The sequence below is a fragment of the Melopsittacus undulatus genome, chromosome 5, assembly GCF_012275295.1.
Source record: "Melopsittacus undulatus isolate bMelUnd1 chromosome 5, bMelUnd1.mat.Z, whole genome shotgun sequence".
Taxonomy (NCBI): Eukaryota; Metazoa; Chordata; class Aves; order Psittaciformes; family Psittaculidae; genus Melopsittacus; species Melopsittacus undulatus.
Genome location: NC_047531.1, coordinates 46,608,821 through 46,625,986, shown reverse-complemented (window position 1 = coordinate 46,625,986; position 17,166 = coordinate 46,608,821). Strand labels below are relative to the sequence as shown.

The 17,166-nt window shown below is 48.4% G+C and overlaps 1 protein-coding gene across 1 annotated transcript; it reads right to left on the bottom strand.

The window, feature by feature from the left end:
- Positions 1 to 279: 279 nt before the first annotated feature.
- TMPRSS6 (transmembrane serine protease 6) lies at positions 280 to 16,081 on the bottom strand. Its single transcript, XM_005150379.3, has 17 exons — positions 15,916 to 16,081; positions 15,596 to 15,738; positions 15,334 to 15,401; positions 13,973 to 14,157; positions 11,242 to 11,283; positions 10,053 to 10,257; positions 9,577 to 9,713; positions 8,915 to 9,027; positions 8,440 to 8,549; positions 7,308 to 7,453; positions 6,354 to 6,452; positions 4,256 to 4,369; positions 3,874 to 3,990; positions 3,016 to 3,184; positions 1,662 to 1,933; positions 940 to 1,076; positions 280 to 438 (listed from the first exon to the last, which is right to left on the bottom strand). The coding sequence occupies exons 1-17, from the start codon at positions 16,070 to 16,072 to the stop codon at positions 280 to 282; spliced, it is 2,373 nt and encodes a 790-aa protein (XP_005150436.1). The 5' UTR covers positions 16,073 to 16,081.
- Positions 16,082 to 17,166: the final 1,085 nt, after the last annotated feature.

Below are 17,166 nucleotides of genomic sequence, written 5' to 3'. Positions count from 1 at the left end.
GCCTGCTGCTGTCTGTTGTGTCTCCAACCTCCCCCCTCCCCCCCTTTCCCCCCAGCTCTTTTGGATGGATGGCCTAAAAACACCTTGGGATGCTCCCTGGAAAGAAGCACTGAGAGGAGAAGGTTTGCCTGCTTTTCTCCACAACTCCCATGGCACCATCCTGGGTCTGACAATATCCTACATAGAAACTCTCCTTCTCTGAGAGGCAAGTGAGGAAGATCAGGAATGAGTGCCATGTGTATGTAGGTCTCATGGGGAGAAGGCAGAAATGCACTTTTCTCAGCTCATAGTTTGGTTCATCCAGGACAGCACTTGGGTGATCCTGGTGTAGACTCCATAGTGATTTGGACGTGCGCATCCCATTCCCCAGCTGACCAAACCAGCCAGAAACCACCTGCCACTGGGTTCCTTGCAGGCCAGCGGACCTCCAGAATCACCCTAGAGAAATGGAAAAGAAAATGGGGTAATGGTGATCCATTGTTTCTTGCTGCTGTTTGGCATTTCCAAACACATGGAGAGGAAGGAAGCTAGTGGAATTTGACTGGACACCTGCAGGGTGGGAGACAGAGGAATTCCTTGCACTTGATAGTAATGAAAGAACATACAGGTCAATGTGTGTAACAAGTGCTAGAGAGGCTGAGGATGTAAAAGACTGATGTAAACACATGACCTGGAAGTGTGAGGTAAACTTCTCCTTTTCTTATTTCAGCCCATTCTCCCTCCACTCTTTAAGTGTAATTGGATCTTGTCTAAGGTAAAGATGCTAGGAAGAAGTGGTCCCAAGAACTATTGCTGGACACTTAGGTCAGAGGAAATGTTAGGAGAGTCAGGCATTTTACAGTCTTTTTACCCTTATATCAGGCTATGGTGTGCGTCTGGGAGACTTGGAACACACCCCACCTCCGGTAGTCAACCCTGATCCCACACTTCCTCTGTCACCTGGCAGGCATCTTTGTTGCCTTTGTGGTACCCAGCACACAGCATCCTCGGTGAAATCATGTAGTGATAGGCCTCGCTGCAGATGTCCTGCTGGATGAGCTGCACGTCCACCTTCTGCAGAACATTACTGATGTGCCCTGAGAGGTACAGCACCAAAAGTACTGCATGTGAGCAATGGTGGAGCTTCCCACCATTTACGGTGATCCCCAGCCCATGCCCATCCCACTGCATGCTGAAAGCTGCCACTTCTATTCTGCTTTTCACTGTCATCACAGTCTAACTTTCAGTAGGGCACTGCACTACTCCCACTGAATTTAATAGTATAGATGTGGCTGAGGGGATCCAGGTTCAATGGTCTTTGACATGGGCAAAAGGCTGCTGTAAGCAAATGTCTATGTAAACATGGGGTTGGGCTTAGAGACTGGGGCTGCTCCCTGCTGTGATCATGGCTGAATAGGCACTACACAGACCCCTAATTCCTGGAAGACCATTCTAGTCTTTGGATTAAAGAACGCATGCTGTCCCCATGCTGTCCTCTCTGAATGAGGTTTCAAGGTACTCAGTAGGTAACTTTAGCCAACCTGTGACCCAAAATCAAAGGGGGTGAAGGAGGCATAGTGCTTTGGGGTAAACAGAAGTCTATTCTGCCTACCCCACATCTGAACCTATGTTTCTGCCTTGGCTCTGCTACAGCAGGCCACCAGCAAAGACCTTGCACCTACCGCCTTCCTTGAGGGCTCCCCAGCCAGTGATCCAGCAGTGAAGGCCAGGCTCAAAGAGGTGAGAAGGAGCAGGCAAGCAGATGGGTTGGATTAAGGATGAGATGATCACAGGATGGTCCAGCTGGAGCAGGGCCACATCATAATCATGGCTGTCCTCCTCATAGTAAGGGTGGAGGAAGAGGCGGATCACCTTGAAGGACACCTCAGTGTGGCTGGTGGCATTTTGCAAGTATTTTCCCAGGTAAACTGTCCAAATGGAGGCAGAGGCCAGCCTGTGGGATGCAGCAGAGAAGTTAACTCATCACAGGGACAGAGAAGGATGGGCAGAACCTGATGACTTCTGTTTTGAGGAGTATCTGATATGGATTAACTTGTTCTCAGAGGGGCCTCTTTTTTGTTTGGCTACTGATATGAAGAAACTAGGTGGGATATTTTTTGATGCCTCGGCATGCCCATACAGTGGGGCAACTTTGGGCAGATGCTCATACACATGGGAAACTTGACATCTGCTTATTTTCCTTCACAAAGCAGGCTAAAATGTTTATATAGGTTAGGCAAGCATGTGGGGCTGGTCATGTGCAAGTGACTGTGATAGGGAAGAGAGCAAGAGCTGAGTGGGTGAAGCAAAGCTGCAAGGAGAAGGAGAGATGGAGAAGGGGAGCAAGCTCTCAGAGATTTCTAAGAGGGAGTGAAGTGAGAAAAGCAGCTCAGGAGTGAGGGTATTAAAAGGCATGACATCCCTTTACAGGAACAGGGGCTACAGCCAGGAACAGCCTAACAAGATGATACTTGGAGAACAGTATAACTATCTAACAGGGCTGTGCTAGCTCCCATCCGTCCTGCATTGGGACACTCCAAACTGGCCAATTCAGCCTGCATGGGCCATTCGAAAGCCCTGCTCCCAGTGCTGATGGGTTTCCTTGAAGGGTTGTAGGACACAGGTAGGAGCACGGCAGGAGGAGGGTGAGGTGAGAAGTGCAACTGCAACACAGCCCCAGGCCTACCAAGGCTGGTGTCACCATACTGAAGGTAACGGCATGGGACCCAAACAGCATCCTCTACAGGTAATGCCATCCCAGACCCATCCTAGCACATGCTAAGTTGTGATAGCATGGGGACAAGCCAGAGCCAAAGCAAAGGTGGAACTGTGAAGTGTCTTACACTACCATTTCCCTCCCAAAGCTGCTCTGTGAATCCAGCACTGCCCCTTTTTCCCTGCACGCACACCCAAACGCCAGTGTGTGTGTTCATACCACTTTCTCCAGCTCCAAGCCAGGAGGATCCTCCCATCACGTATGACATGGAAAGCAATGCAAGCCCTTCTCCCTCCCGGCACCCTCCCCTCTCCATTTACCTCTCATCCTGGAAGCAGTGCGCGGCTGAGACCACCCAGCGATCAGCAACAAGTGTTCCCCCGCAGATGTGGCGCCCCCGAACTTGCAGGCTGGCCTGCCATGGCCATTCCCCTTCCACAGAATTCTCACCCCCCACGATCCTGCTGAGAGGGGCTTGGAGCCCACAGTCTGGGGAAGAGCAGATGCAGCAGGTACTTCAGGGGAGGAAGGGGACATGATATACTGTGCCTGCCCTTCCTTTCTGACTTAAATCCTGCTTATTTGACCTCTAATCCCTTGCTTTGCCCAGCAAGCAGATGCTTTATGTACTGTGCAGGACAAGTCCAAGGAGAACTCTGCCTGCACAGCCTCAGCCTAGGGATGTCTGTGCTACCTGCTGTGCTGCTGGGGAGCCCTCACAGTCATTCCCCCTCACCTCCCACCAAAGGTCTGGATAAAACAAGCAGGGAAATGAAAACATAAGCTCTCTTCCTGCCAGTGACCATGCAGTCACAGGTGATTTCCCTGGCTGGAGCCTTGTAGAATAGCATTACTTCACATAAGCCAGCACTGTGGTCCAACAGGCAGCCTGTGGGCAGGACCTGGCGTGTGAGACACATCTATCTGGCCTGCTGCCTCTGCCTGAAGGAGATGGGGAGCTGCTGTCCAAAGAGAAAACGCCTGCTCACAGCTCAGCATGGAGAGCTGGCTCTTTGTTGCTTCCATTGCAGGGTGGAGAACTGGCACTGTTGCCATGGGGCCGGGGTAGGGAGAAGGTAGTGGAAAAAGGGAGGGTGGGTGCTGACTGTGGTGTGGAAAAAGGGGCTCTGTGGCATCCTAAACCTGTCTGGCACATGTATGACTGATCATTTCCTCACCACAGCTCTTCTCATCGGACAGGTCCTTGCAGTCTGCAGTGGTGTCACACACGGGGTTGGGTTTCTTCACACAGGTCCCATCCTCACAGCGGTAGGTGAAGGGACCGCAGGGGACCCCTGCAAAGAGAGAGGGCAGCAGGATGTAGGCACAGCCTAAAGTCCTTTGGGGGAGGGGGGGAGGAAGGCAACAGAGAGCTTTGGGGAACTCCAAAAATGATGACAAGGGGTGTCCTGAAGAAGCTTGGTCAGCTACAATCAGAGCAAACATAGTGATCAGGTAGGGCACGTTAACCCGCTGCTGGTGCCTTTACCTCACAAGAGGGAGGTACATTACTGACAGTCCTGGATTGAGCACAGGGGAAGGTATTTGTCCCCTCCCTACCTTCACTGCACTGCTCCTCATCGCTCCCGTTGGTGCAGTCCATCTGCAGGTTGCAGACCTTGCTGAACTCGATGCAAGAGCTGTCTTCGTGGCACTGGAACTTTGCAGGGCACACTGCAAGGGAAGGAAGGGAAGCATCTCGGAATTAGCCATGCAAGAGAAGGTGTCATGTATGAGGTTAGGGTCCTACATCCACCAGTAGGCCCTGCAACCTCTTTCCCCACCTCATACATAAGGTGTGATTAAGACCAGCTCTGGTATAGTTGCAGCTGTGTGGTCTTTGCCTGATCTATGTTGCAGGTATGCCTGCACCCTGTCTTACACGTTGCTGGTGCTGACTTAACTCTCCTTGAGTTCTTGGCTTGTCCTCAGACCTGCCTCATCACTATGGACTTGCCTTGAGGTCATCAGACTCTTGGTTGACCCCAGGTGGCCATCACCAGACCTGGTCCACTCGCCTTTCTCAGGTTCTGTATGACTGCATCCTGTGCGATGAGCTCACTGTTCCTCCTGCCTTGCTGTCACCCTCTGCTTCCCCTGCAGACCTGCTGCTCCTCTCAGTCTCCGGTAGGTGAGTCCTAAACAACAACAGTTCTCAATGCCCATGAGCTCCAACAGCATGGATGGAGGTGGTCTTCAGGTGCCCATCCATGACAGACTGACTTCTGGTTATAGATTTCTATAGCAGGAACTTGCTAAGTGTTAGTGCGCATCTCTATTCAACACCAAATATGATGGGCCAGGACCTCCAGGGCATTTTCTCATTGCAGTGACTATAATTTCTTCAGTAATTAGCATGAGGCTTCTAATGATGAAAGGTGAATGAAGATCTGAGACAACATGAAGACTGATTTTAAAGACAGAGACATTTCCATACAGACATGGAGTGAGTAAACAGATGCAACAGTGGCAGGAGTGTAAGAAAGGAAGGAAATCATGATGTTTCTATTTTCTTTTTAAAATATGAAAGGATGTTTGAAAGCACTGAGAAACAAATACATTTTTCTTCAGTCTTGGTCTGAACTTGGAACTGAATAACACAAGAAATGCCTGGGGTCAAGATCCAAGAAGGATTAGATATTCATAAGGGTGTATATGTATCTGTGTCTGCATGAGGGAAGCAAGAAAGCCCTGACAGCTAGATGATGGGACAGGGTGCATTGTCAGCAGGACCACCCAACCTCAGTGTTCCTGTGAGAGCTCTCAGATTTCCAGTGCTGAATGAAAATTTCAGTGAGAAAGATTTCTCCTTCCTTTCACTTTAGATGTTTCGATATTTTCCTCTGAACCTGTCATAATTGGCCACTGTCTCCAGTGGTTCAGGGATCTTCCAAGCTGAGAAAAACAGCTGTAGGGGACAGCTAATGAAAACGAAGTGGTAGTAGCAGTGTGATGAACCCCCCACTTACACCAGGGATGGGAGAATAGATGAATTAGGTGCCATGCATGAGCCTGAATAGCTGTTCCTGTGAGACTGGGGCTTTGCAAGAGTCCTGGGATGCCAGGAATCGTGTCTGTATCACTACTAACTGCTATTGGCATGAAGAACTGATGGCTGATTAAGGACTTAGATGCTCCCAACCTGGGGTGCAATATACGGGTGAGGATCTGTACAGATCTAGTGGTTGGGGGGGGGAAAGGGGAGAGAGCAGGGCAGTGAGTGGGCTGGGGGAGATGTGGGCAGGATGGGAGGGCTGGAAGGGGGATGCTGAGTTCTGTGACAGCAGAGGGGGCTGTCGGCCAGGGCTGAAGTTGGTTGTCGGGGCTGGGGAAGAGGGGATGAGCACGACAAGGTGAGGGACAGCCTCCACTTCTTTCGGGTTGATTGGAACACTTAGTGCATGGACACTAGGGATTTCTCCCAGGAAGACTGTGCTGTACACAGGAGCAAGAGGTGTTGCTGTTCCTTCCTGAGCAGGCTGAAGCCATACAGCAGTGGGTTGAGGGTTTTAAGGATGCAAAGGTTTAAGCTCCTGGAGGGGAGGTTCAAGGCTGTACTGAGATTAAATGAATCCTCCCCATCTCTGTCTGCCATTGGAGCAGCAAGGGGCTGTGTTCTGCTGAGAGCAGGGACCACTGAGGAGAAGAAATCACTCACCACAGTTTCTCTCATCCAGCCCATTGGGGCAATCTTTGATCCCGTCACAGGCTGGGACACACAGACCATTCACAGAACACAGGAACTCCCCGGGACAGGCTGTGAAACCGCCAGAGAGTAGTTAGTCCTCAGTGACTGGAAACTTCCTTGCTGCAGAGCGCTGTGGCTTGCAAATGGGTCTGCACACCCCCTGACCACAGGTGTATCACATCATCTGCTCTGAACAAGGGCAAACAGAACCACGCTGTACACCAGGAGAGGGAGGGCCCTGTCCCTGCTTCCCGGTATACCAATGGGCAAGAGCCAGGACAGCCACCCTCTTGGGGCGCTGTACCTCTGACTCCTGAACATTGGTGGGAAAGCTGAAACAAGTCCTTTGGGATTGTTATTAAAACTTGGTTTGTGTTAGACATGTTGCAGGTGTGCATATTCAGGTGCTGGTATGTGTTACAGGCACCCTTTAGGAGGGAGATGGAGAAACCTTGGAAAGACAGACTGTGGATGTGCATTTGCACATACACGTACGTGTATTTGTGCGTGGTTTTATTTGTCTCTCACTTGTGCAGATTCCCAGGTGAGCGGGAAACAGCTCTCTGTAAGAGCTTTTATAACAGAAATAAAAGCCACTTCAAGCTGGTCTCTCACTGAATTCCCAAGGCCAGTCCATGATGTGGGCACTGGAGTGAGGCTGTAGTCAGCTCTCTGACCTTGGTTTTTGGCACATGGATGCTCTGCAGCATGAGGCAGGGCCACATGTGCAGAAAAAGCTTTTGCACATAAATGCCTCTTCTCTTTGGGAGATGAGTGTGTGCACATTTGTGAGCACGTGCATGAAGTGCTGATGGCATCTAGGTCTCATGGGATGTGCCTGGTGTTTATCCTAACACAAACCAAGTGCACAGGGGCAGCTGGCAGCCACCATCCCACTGAGGAGCAGCAGGAGCCTGAACTTACGGTCAGATTGGTTGTACAGGCTGTAAGCTGCCTGTACGCCGGGGCCGGTTAAGGAGATCTGTGAGGTGAAGGTGATGGTGATATCAGCAGAGGATGTGACTGAGATCCGCTCAGCGTAGGCTTGCAGGGTCCTCAGTCCACACAACCTGGGGAGCAAACACAAGCAGGATGCTTCGGGCAGAGAGGAAGAAGACAACCAAGTAGGCTCAGTGGGGCTGGGGTGGGAAGGGGGCCTCACAGACTGGGTATGGGGAAAATGCCTTCAATTATGGCATGAGATCCAGAGTTCAGAGCAACCCTGTCTTTGGACATTTCCCACTTTCCAAGCTGAATTCAGACCACAGAAAGCAATTAATTCCTTGCATTTATCTTACTGAAAAAGCCACGTCATTGTGACTGTGGTGCTGACAGTTTAAGAGAGGAAGGCAGGGAGAGAAAAAGTGGAAATCCTAAAGCAGATGAACATTGCTTCTGGGTAAGACACTTGAGAGGAAAAGAAGTTACCTCCACAGAAGGAATGCAGAGGAAATTAATGAGACAGGCTGGGGCAAGTTTCGGAGGGAAAAAGCGGCAATTTTGCAGTATGTAGGAGGAAAAACAAAAGCCATGGGTCCATCCATCTCCAAGCCCGCTTTGGGGAGATGGGAATGCAGCAGCCCTTGGTGGTGGCAGAACCCCCATCTATGTATGAGTGCTAATTTTGGGAAGTCCTGTAGGGAAAAGCAGCTGCAGTCAAAGCGGGAGGATATGGAGCTAGGCAGAAGGTCTGTACAGAGGTGGGTGGAAGGCAATGGCACACAGATAACATTGCAGAGGTGGTGACAGGCAGATTTGCAAACACAGGAGATGTGGGAGGACACCAAGGTTACACATGGGAGAAAACTAGAGAGCCTGATGCAAGCAGCAGGTCAGAGAAGACAGGCTGGTAACTTGAAGGAATTCTGCAAGAAATGTGCTCATTGGGGAGCTTGTGAATGAGAGAGGCTGAAAAAGAGCTAGAAAAGCAAGAGGCACCAGCATGAACAATGAGTGTGGCAATAGCCTGGCCTTCCTCAGACCTGGTGGCTGAAGTGAGCAGGGAACCTGCAGAGGTTTAATCCCAGGTGGATTAAACAAGGACCCCAAGACACACCTTCTGTTCTGAATTATCCACTGGCCTTGGGTACAGGGCAGCTCGTGCTTCTGTCTGCTGAGCGAGTAGGCATCGAACCACAAGGTGACCCCATAGTCGAGGGATGGGACCTGCAGGCAAGGGGTCCAGAGCAGATTCTTGATGGCTCCTGTGAGTGCTGCAGCTCACTCCATAGGACAGAAATGAGCAGGGTGGATGTGAAGGGGAAAGCTGTCAAAGCCCACAGTGCAGGCCAGAAGGCAGCACCCTCTAAACTGGGGCTGTGCAGCAGCCCAGGGTAGCTCTGCTGGTTGTGCCAATATTAGACTCCTTTGCCTTCAGAAACACACATTACATGGAGGCTGGGCAGGGTACCACCCTCTGCTTGCTTCTCAAGGAGATCTGACTAAGAGCACCAGCTGTACCCTTTATCCCCCTGAATGGGGGCATGGGTTTCAGAGGTGGGATGGATGCTCTGGTGGGAGCTGGCTCTTACCGTCATGTGCCAGGTACACTGTGTGTTGGGTGAGTAGTAACTGGGGTAGTGTGGGGTGCTGATCTTCCCCTGCAGCTCCAGGCTCTCCCACAGGGTTATGTTCACTTCACAGGCTGTAAATACAGACATGCAAAGCCCTGCTACATGTCAGCTCAATCTCAGCCTGGGGATGCCCTCTGTAGGAGAAAAAGGACTCTAAGGCTTGATGCTAAAGGTGACTGGGATCTTTCACTTCAATCCCTCTGCAAGGGGCCATTTGTACCTGGCAAGACCTTTAACCCCTGTCTCCTGTTCAAAGAGAGTAATAGTAATGTAAATTACTCCTTTAGACTCATATTGAATTGATATTTATCTGCAAGTGCATGTGGATGTGATGCCCAGGCTGTATCTGGTTTGTCCATGCTTGAGAACTTGGCCTTCTTGTATCACAATCACTTGGGCTCTGCTTGCTAGACCTTGGACTGTGAAGACTTGAGCAAAATGTAAAAGTGTGAATACAGGTGAGGGAATAACATCAAACCTTTTTTACTGACCAGTTTTACCCTTGCAATATAGAGTGAGTTTTGATCCTAATGAGGATGGAGCACCTCTAGGAGCTGTGATGCAGGAATTAACCTGTGTCCTTTCTGTACCTATGGTCTCCCTCCTCCAGCCTTCCTCACCTTTGAGGGGCACTGCCTGTGCTGAGAGGATGAAAGGGTCATAGTAGCTGTACATGGCTTTCTTCCACACGACAGACATGACAGGACCAGATGAAAGGACTTCCACAATGGGCTCCTGCCGGCTGCAGCCATAGATCCTTAGGGAAAAGAGGTACAAGGTTAGGAGAAAAGCAAGAAATAAACAAGAACGAGAAAGAGACAATGGATGTCTGTGTTATCCACAGCACATGCCTGCTGTGAGGCACTGAATCAAACAACAGGCCAGCAGAGAGACAGCTCGTACTGTTGTAGTCTCTCAGACTGCATGGCTGGCTCTGTGATATCCCACATCAGTGACTTTGGCTCATCAGCATGAGGTAGGTTCGACATCAAAGAGAATTTCCTCTGATGCAGTCTAACACCTTCCCCTGCTGTGGTGTGTCGCACCATCCCGCCCGGCTTCCCCAGCATGCTTGCCCTGCTCAGGAGCTACCTACGAGGTGATGAGGTGTTTCTCCAGGGGCCCGGCTGTGTTGTACATAGCCAAGCGGTCCCTGCAGTCTGTCAGAGTCCACTCCAGGCGCAGCTTGATCATGTAGCCCTTGAGGCTATGGAGGTGCCAAAGGCAACTGGAAGCCAGGTAGTCAGGGCCCTCCAGCCTTAGGACATCATCCTCCTGGACATAGCTGTACCTGTAGCAACCTGAACCCAGAGGAAAGACAGAGGGATTGAAACCGCAAGGTGATGTAAGTGGAGGCAAAGCGGGGCTTGGTGGTGGTTGTAAGGGAAATTAAGATATGGTATTGTCTCTTGGGAGATCAATGTGAATGAGCCCTATTTCAGGGTAAGGCTGACTCATCCCAGTGATTTCAGTTCACTTTTACATATGTTGTGATGGCAACGGTCCCTTTTTACTGTTGCCCCAGTTTCTCTCTAGAAAACTGACCCCTCTTCCTTGGTTAAGCTAGTACTACTGCAGGTTTTAAATATCAGCACAGAGCGGTTATTGCCTACTAGCTCTATTTTCTTCTTCCCCTCTTTCTCCTCTCACCCCCATATTCTCCACTGCTTTACAACCTTCTCGTCTGGTTTCCCAGTTTCACCAGGCTTCCATATCAGGATTTTTGAATAGTCTCTAAATTTGAATAATCTCTAAAAATGAGTTTCTAACAGTATATCTGATGCAAGCTCCCAGACACAGCACTTACAACACTGCCTGAAATTACTGAAAGCATCTTCAAACATTGCTAAGGCAACAGACCCCTAAATGACTGACAACACTTCCAAGGCAGAGCCACGCAGGAGAATCCCTACTCAGCAGAATTCCATGGGGTCTGGGATTAGCGCTGTTGTACCAGTACCACAAGCAATCTGATGGGATTCATTAGGACTCATTCATTAGGATTCGTTAGGATAAGACTAAGGTGGCTGCACTGCAGCTGGGAGCTGGTATCCTTGCACAGTGTGCTACTGGGGCAGAGGTGTTAAGATGCTCAAAGCCACCCAGCATGTAGCTGCTTCATGTAGTTTGGATCCAGACAAGCAACAGCATTCGTGCTCCCTTGCTACTATTCTCATCTCCTGCTCCCAGGATTTACAACTCCAGAAGCCAAGAAGCTTTCTGTGCCCTGCAAAAGTCCCTCCCATAAAGTCACAAACTCAAAAGCAAAGGAAAAGATAGCCTACCCAGAGTGGATTTCAGCACAACTATGTCTTTCACACTGGATTCTGTTAGAAAGAAAATATATAAAGGAAGATAAACAAAAAGATAAATCTGGTAGCATCTGAATACTAGCATGGCAGGTGATGACTCCCTTCCTTCTTGTGTAAATGGCTTGCTCACAACTTCAGTACGGGCCATCCTCCAGGTACTTCTCCATCTGCTCTCAGGAACCTGTTCCAGCCATGCCTTACCCAATCCATCTCTCTGAGAAATCTCTCTGGCCTCTGCCCAAAACCCAACAGCCTAAGTCCATACTTTCCAGCCTACCATGGGCTTCTCTACCATTCTTCCTTGCCCATTTTTCTGTGCTATTCCAGGACCTCTTCACCTGCCCAGGAGCATGGAGAAGCATGCCCTGGGCATTGCTACAGGGAGCCACCCTGCTCCTCTGCCAACCACACCACAGGGAACAACCCCACTTCCCAGAGCCTTCACCATCTTCCCTCCCCTCCCCTGCTCTCCCAGTTTTAATAACCCTCACTAAAAAGTGTGTGAGTTACTGAGGGTGGGGAAGGAGGTCTCATTTGGTGACCACCAGTTGATGAGCTACTCAACATCCCTACAGAATCCACCTCTGGAGAAGGGGGATGCAGAGAAAGCTGCCAGCAAGGACTACAGATCAATGCAAAACAAAGTCACAGGGTGGACAACATTTTAAGGAGAGCTGGGCTTTGCTCCAGGCTTCCAGCTGAACTGGAAGCCACCAGAGATCAGGTGCTACTGAGAATAATTGCCAAAATAAAAGGCACAATGAGGTCAGTTGGGTGTGAGAATTGCTGTTGGGGGTTTGCCTAGGTCAGGGCTTTGGTCTTTTGTAGTTCCTAAGCAAAGCTCGCAATTCTGTGGGGAGATCTAAGCAGATTTGTCATAGCAAAACCAGATGTGTTGGAAAAGACGATCCTGCCGGCATAAGGCAGGCTCCTAGAGAAATGCCTGTGCTGTAGGGAAGGACGTAAACTGAATTGATATTAAGTACTCTTTCATCTGAAGGTAATAAGACCGAGTTCCTATAAGGAGAAGGTAGCCCTGAAACTCTGGGAGAAAGGGGAAGGCAGCGTCCTGGGGCTAGTGGAGGTGTTAGTAAAAATGAAACATTGGAAAGGTTCCTGTGCTAGTCAATGGTTTGCAGCTCTGTGTCTCAACATTTAAGCAGGTCAGCAAATGAGTCTGTCAGAAAGCAATGGAGTGCTAATTGCTATTAGCTAGCCATTTTTTCACTCCAATTTTTCAGAGCAAATGAAGCCAGAGGTTAAGTCACTGGCTTGAGGTCACCCTGTCCCAGCAGTATAAGAAGTTTCTGGTTTTTGCCTTAGTTGCTGGACTGTGTTTCTGAGAGGGTGATGGTAAGGACTAGACAAGGCAAAAGGAGCTGGAGAAGCTACAACTGGTGTGTAAATACAAAAACAGAAAGAAGAGTGGTCTGCTGGAATGAATGAAACAGTGAAACAGATGCAAATAAGAGGGAAATGGGAACAGCTTAAAGAATGGCACCATCATTTTTCTTTGTTTATTAGCTACATTATGAAGTGAATAGATAGAAGGAAAATGCTAGATGGGCTGACTTGGAAGCATTTAGCATAATATGATATCTTTCTTAAGAAAGTTAATTTAAATTGGTTGAGCATAAGGTCTGGTATGCTGGAAACACATAAGTAGAAGTAAGTGACTAATGGTAAGTGTGGAGGACATGCCCTCATGTGTCTCCAGAATAAGATCTTGACATGATGAGAGAGTTAGAGTAATCTTGAGGAAATAAAATTTTCTTTGGGGACACCAAAAAATTACCCCCAAGATAAAACAATTGAGATATGGAGGGAAAAGTTACAGAAAATGAGAGTGGGATATTTAAAATAAGATTCATCTTAGAAAAATATGAGATAAAATGTATAGGGGAAAAAAACTTGGAAATCAAGAAGAAACTTGGAAATGAGAGTCCCAAGAGGAGAAAGGAAAACCAATGTATTTTAAAACCTGTGAGGTTTGGGGCTTTCTAAGAGAAATCAGATAAAGCTGAGAAGTCTCATTAGAAAGACCAAATACAAATTCCATTGGGCTTGGATGCATTGAATATAGACACATCCTTAGTCGTTTATTTAACAGTTATTTTAAAGAACCTCTGTAAGGGTAGCTTTTTTAAGAGGCTGTGATCTTCACTGTGGGCAAAAAAAAAACCAATCCTTAATATTATATGTCAAGAAATGAAGTGGCAACAATGCTGTGTCTCAGAGGAAAACAAGTGGTGACTCAGGTATGTTGTCTTTGTTCTTCTCTCAATCAATAGCCTGGAATAATCTCCCAAAAGGAAGCAGGAAACCTAATTGCTTGCTATTTTTGAGCTAAGCTGATCAAAGTCATGATCTGTGTAAGATCTTACTCCACAAAAGCCAAAGCTGATGGGAGGAAAAAAAGGTTACCTGGCTGGTCATGGTCAGCTGTATATCTAATAATCTTTAATCCTTCAAAGGAGGAATATTTTAGGGTTTTGGGGTTTTTTTAAGCAAACTTCAGTTCTCTGTCAGGAGGAAACACGTGTAATTCTATCTCCTGATCCTGACATCTTTCCTGTTCTCTTCACATTTCCCTTATCCCCTTCAGGAGTGGTCTCTGGCCTGTTCTCCTAACCTCCTTTCAGCACCTTATATATCTTGGAGCATTCCTGACTGCTCAGACCACAGCCAAGCAGCTGATACTTACCCAGCAGAACCAGTGAGTCTGGGTTGACCGTGTACTCTGTCTGGTAGGACAGGCTGCCCGAGCTGTTGAAGCTGATGGAGAGCTCCTGGTGGAGCACTGTGTTTACCCTCTTGGCAGTCATCTCCTGCTGCTGACTCTCAGGGATTTGGAGGACAAACCAGAAGAAGAAGGTCAGAGCCCCCTCCCTAACAGAGAAGTAGCATGTTAAATATCCTCTGTCTTCCTCTCCGGAATCACTGGAGAGGAAAACCCCAGAGATTAACCCCCTGCTGTTTTTCCACAAATCAGACCTATCTGTGTTGTCCTTCTGTATCACTGCTGTGATCCAGAGGAACCACTCTGTGGGATGGGAGAGCTGCTACATCCATGGTGCTAGTTAATGCTCAGTTGTTTCAGGAAGGAAGCCATTTTATGCCATCTGGCTTTAGTGATGACCGTAGGTGGTCAAATTAATGTGATAATTAATCAAGACTCTTCTAATGACTGGTCTCATTTCAGGCAGAAATGACCTTTGGTTACTACTGACCAGGGGCTGAAAAGAAGTGCTCAAGACTTGATGGTGTCACGTCCCAGTGGTGACAAGTGGATGATTTATGACTCAGTACCTTACCACAAGCCATTAATGCTGGGCAGGCTCAAGCTGCAGGAGACTATGACTGGGAAAGCTCTGTTCAACCAGATGGCAGAGAAAACTGAGCAAACCTTTGTTCAGTAAAAGGCTAGAGGAGGAAATGAGAGTGAAACTTTTCTTTCTTCAGCTGAAAATGGAGCTTTGTTAAAATTGCAGCTTTCCTTAGCTGAAGGACATGTTAAGGGAAGTAGTTTTCCATGGAAAAAAAAAATCAAAAGCAATATATATGTCAGTTGGGAAGTTATTCCTGCTTTCTTGATCTACAAAGCTGTAGTACCACATCTGTCCAATTCTGCTGTTACCCTATTCCCACATGGACTGTGCTTCTTGGCTGGAATGCCTTTTCCATGGTGCATTCTGGCCTCTCCCTTCTGGTGCCTAGAATCAGGCCATAAAATTACTTTCTTGAGTTAAAAAGTTAATTTCCATCTGCTTAGATTCTGAGAATGCTAAGCCCTTTTTTATTTTTTTCCTCTCTCGAACTTTTGCTTCTCTGAAAAATTCCTCAGTTTTGGCTTTTCATCCTGATGACCTCAGATGAACGTAAACATCAAAACATCCCCAGCTCTGTCATGCTGGAATCATTCTGGATCTGGGCTGCCCAGCCTTGCCTACAGCCCATGGTAGGGACTGCAGCAGTTTGTCACGGCCAGATTTTGATGAAATTAGAGTAGAATTGACTGGAAGCTTTCATACATGAACAAGCAAATATGCTGTGGGTGCTACTCACCCAAAGGCATACACTGTGCTCGAGTTGTAATATCGACCCAGCTCTGTGGCACGAATCAGTTCCTTCAGCTGTAACGAGAATGTCGTCTGATAACTATTGTGCAATGTTACAGTGGCAAATGACCTATGGCCAACCCTATGTTCCATCCCTCTTGCTGTAGAGACCCATCATGTCTGTCACTTGGATGAGGGTACCTGACCCCTTCCTCCTTCTACTCACTGAACTGCCTCAGGGCCAGCTCTGGTCATGAAATTGGCCTCACCATCTTCTGGAGCTTTGCTGACTCCAACCAGAAGGCTCTGGACTCCACCTTCCCAAGGTCCGGAGAGTACTGGCGATTGAGGACCTGGAGGCTGCCACAGTAATACTGAAGGATAGCCGGCTCCAGGTGCCATGGTCTGTAGTCTGTCAATAGAAAACACTACTGGATTACCCTTCTGATATGTAGGAGAGAGGGGTTTACCCATGCGTATAAGTCTGTAAAGATCACCCAGAGTTACTAACACATTTTGGGGGGTGGGCATTGTGTTGACTACAGCCCATCCACCTTGTGTGTGGGGACAAAACATGTTGGGTTTTTACCTAGGAAATACCAGGTAGCTGCAGCAGCTCCAGCCAGCAGAAGAAAGGTTATCCCAATGGGCACGTAGCGGAGGCAGTCACGTGAGTTAGTCTCACACTTGTCCTTTGAGAAGGAGTTAGCATCTTCCTCTTGTTCCTCAGCCTCCATCAGGGGCATCTAGTGACACAGCACTCCATGGTCAGGATGAGTTTTCTGCTTCCCTTCACATCTGTCTCTAGAGGTGCTCTGCCATTTCTGTGCTCCTCTCTACAGCCCCAAGAGATCTGTGTGCCAGCCATCAGACTTTACTCAGTGCAAACATGAGTAAAACTCCTAATTCCATGGGAGACAGGCTTCCAGGACACTGTCCTGTCTATGCCTCCTGGTAATTTCTTAATTTTCAAAGGCTTTCCCTGGGGTTTGCTTCTGCCAAACCCACAAATGAGTACAATAATGAATTTCTCCAGAGACACAGGTGTTGTCCTCCCAGGCTGGGAATAGTTTTAAAACTGGTATTTTATTGACCTAGAAATCACTACAATAGAAAATCTATGATCTCAGATGTGTGCAGAAGTTGCACAAAACAGCCACAGCCTGGGAGGCAAAAGTTGCACTTTGCCTGCTGTGACATTTTGGTCTCTGTCTCTAAAAGTATGCAAGCCTTTCCATTCCCACCAGGCCGTGTTTCCCGGGGTAAGCCCATGCTAGTTTAGCTAGTGAGGAGAGAAAACATTCAGCCCCCTACCACCCTCTGCTTGTGCCAGGGCACATCTTCTGTCTTCCTTTGCCACTTGTCTCCCCCAGGATGTTTTTTTGCTTCCTCTCCACCACTCTGCTTCTGACTGCATCAGACTAAATGCCATTGATGCAGGGAGCCACACTGATCTTGGTTATCTGACACATCTTCCTTCTCCATTCCTCTGCCATCACTGAGTGCATGGCTGCTCCCAAAGGCTTTCTGTGTCTCTGTGTCTGGAGAGGAAAGGGGTGTGAAGCATCCAGGTGGGAGGGCACAGAGGTTATGGGAAATGCCTCTGCCCTGTCTACGTGTCTGTGAGTCCCCTTTGTGCCCAGTGGTGTGTACGAGTGAATGGGAGTGACCTGTTGCATATGTGGGAAGATATGGTTTGCCTCATGGACATTTTAGCTTGCATGGGTGATATGAAGCATTCCAAAGATAGGTATGAGTGGGCTCCTCAGTCTCCTTGCTTTTCCCAATTACTGAGTCCCAAGCTCTCCAGGCTTCCTTGCAACATGAAAACATGCTTGCA

Excerpts from the sequence above, each read along its gene's own strand:
- TMPRSS6 (XM_005150379.3), bottom strand. The coding sequence starts at position 16,072 with ATGCCCCTGATGGAGGCTGAGGAACAAGAGGAAGATGCTAACTCCTTC. Across the intron at positions 15,739-15,915 it reads AGCTACCTGGTATTTCCTAG|ACTACAGACCATGGCACCTG; the intron begins GTAAAAACCCAA and ends TTCTATTGACAG. Across the intron at positions 9,028-9,576 it reads ACAGGCAGTGCCCCTCAAAG|CCTGTGAAGTGAACATAACC; the intron begins GTGAGGAAGGCT and ends CTGTATTTACAG.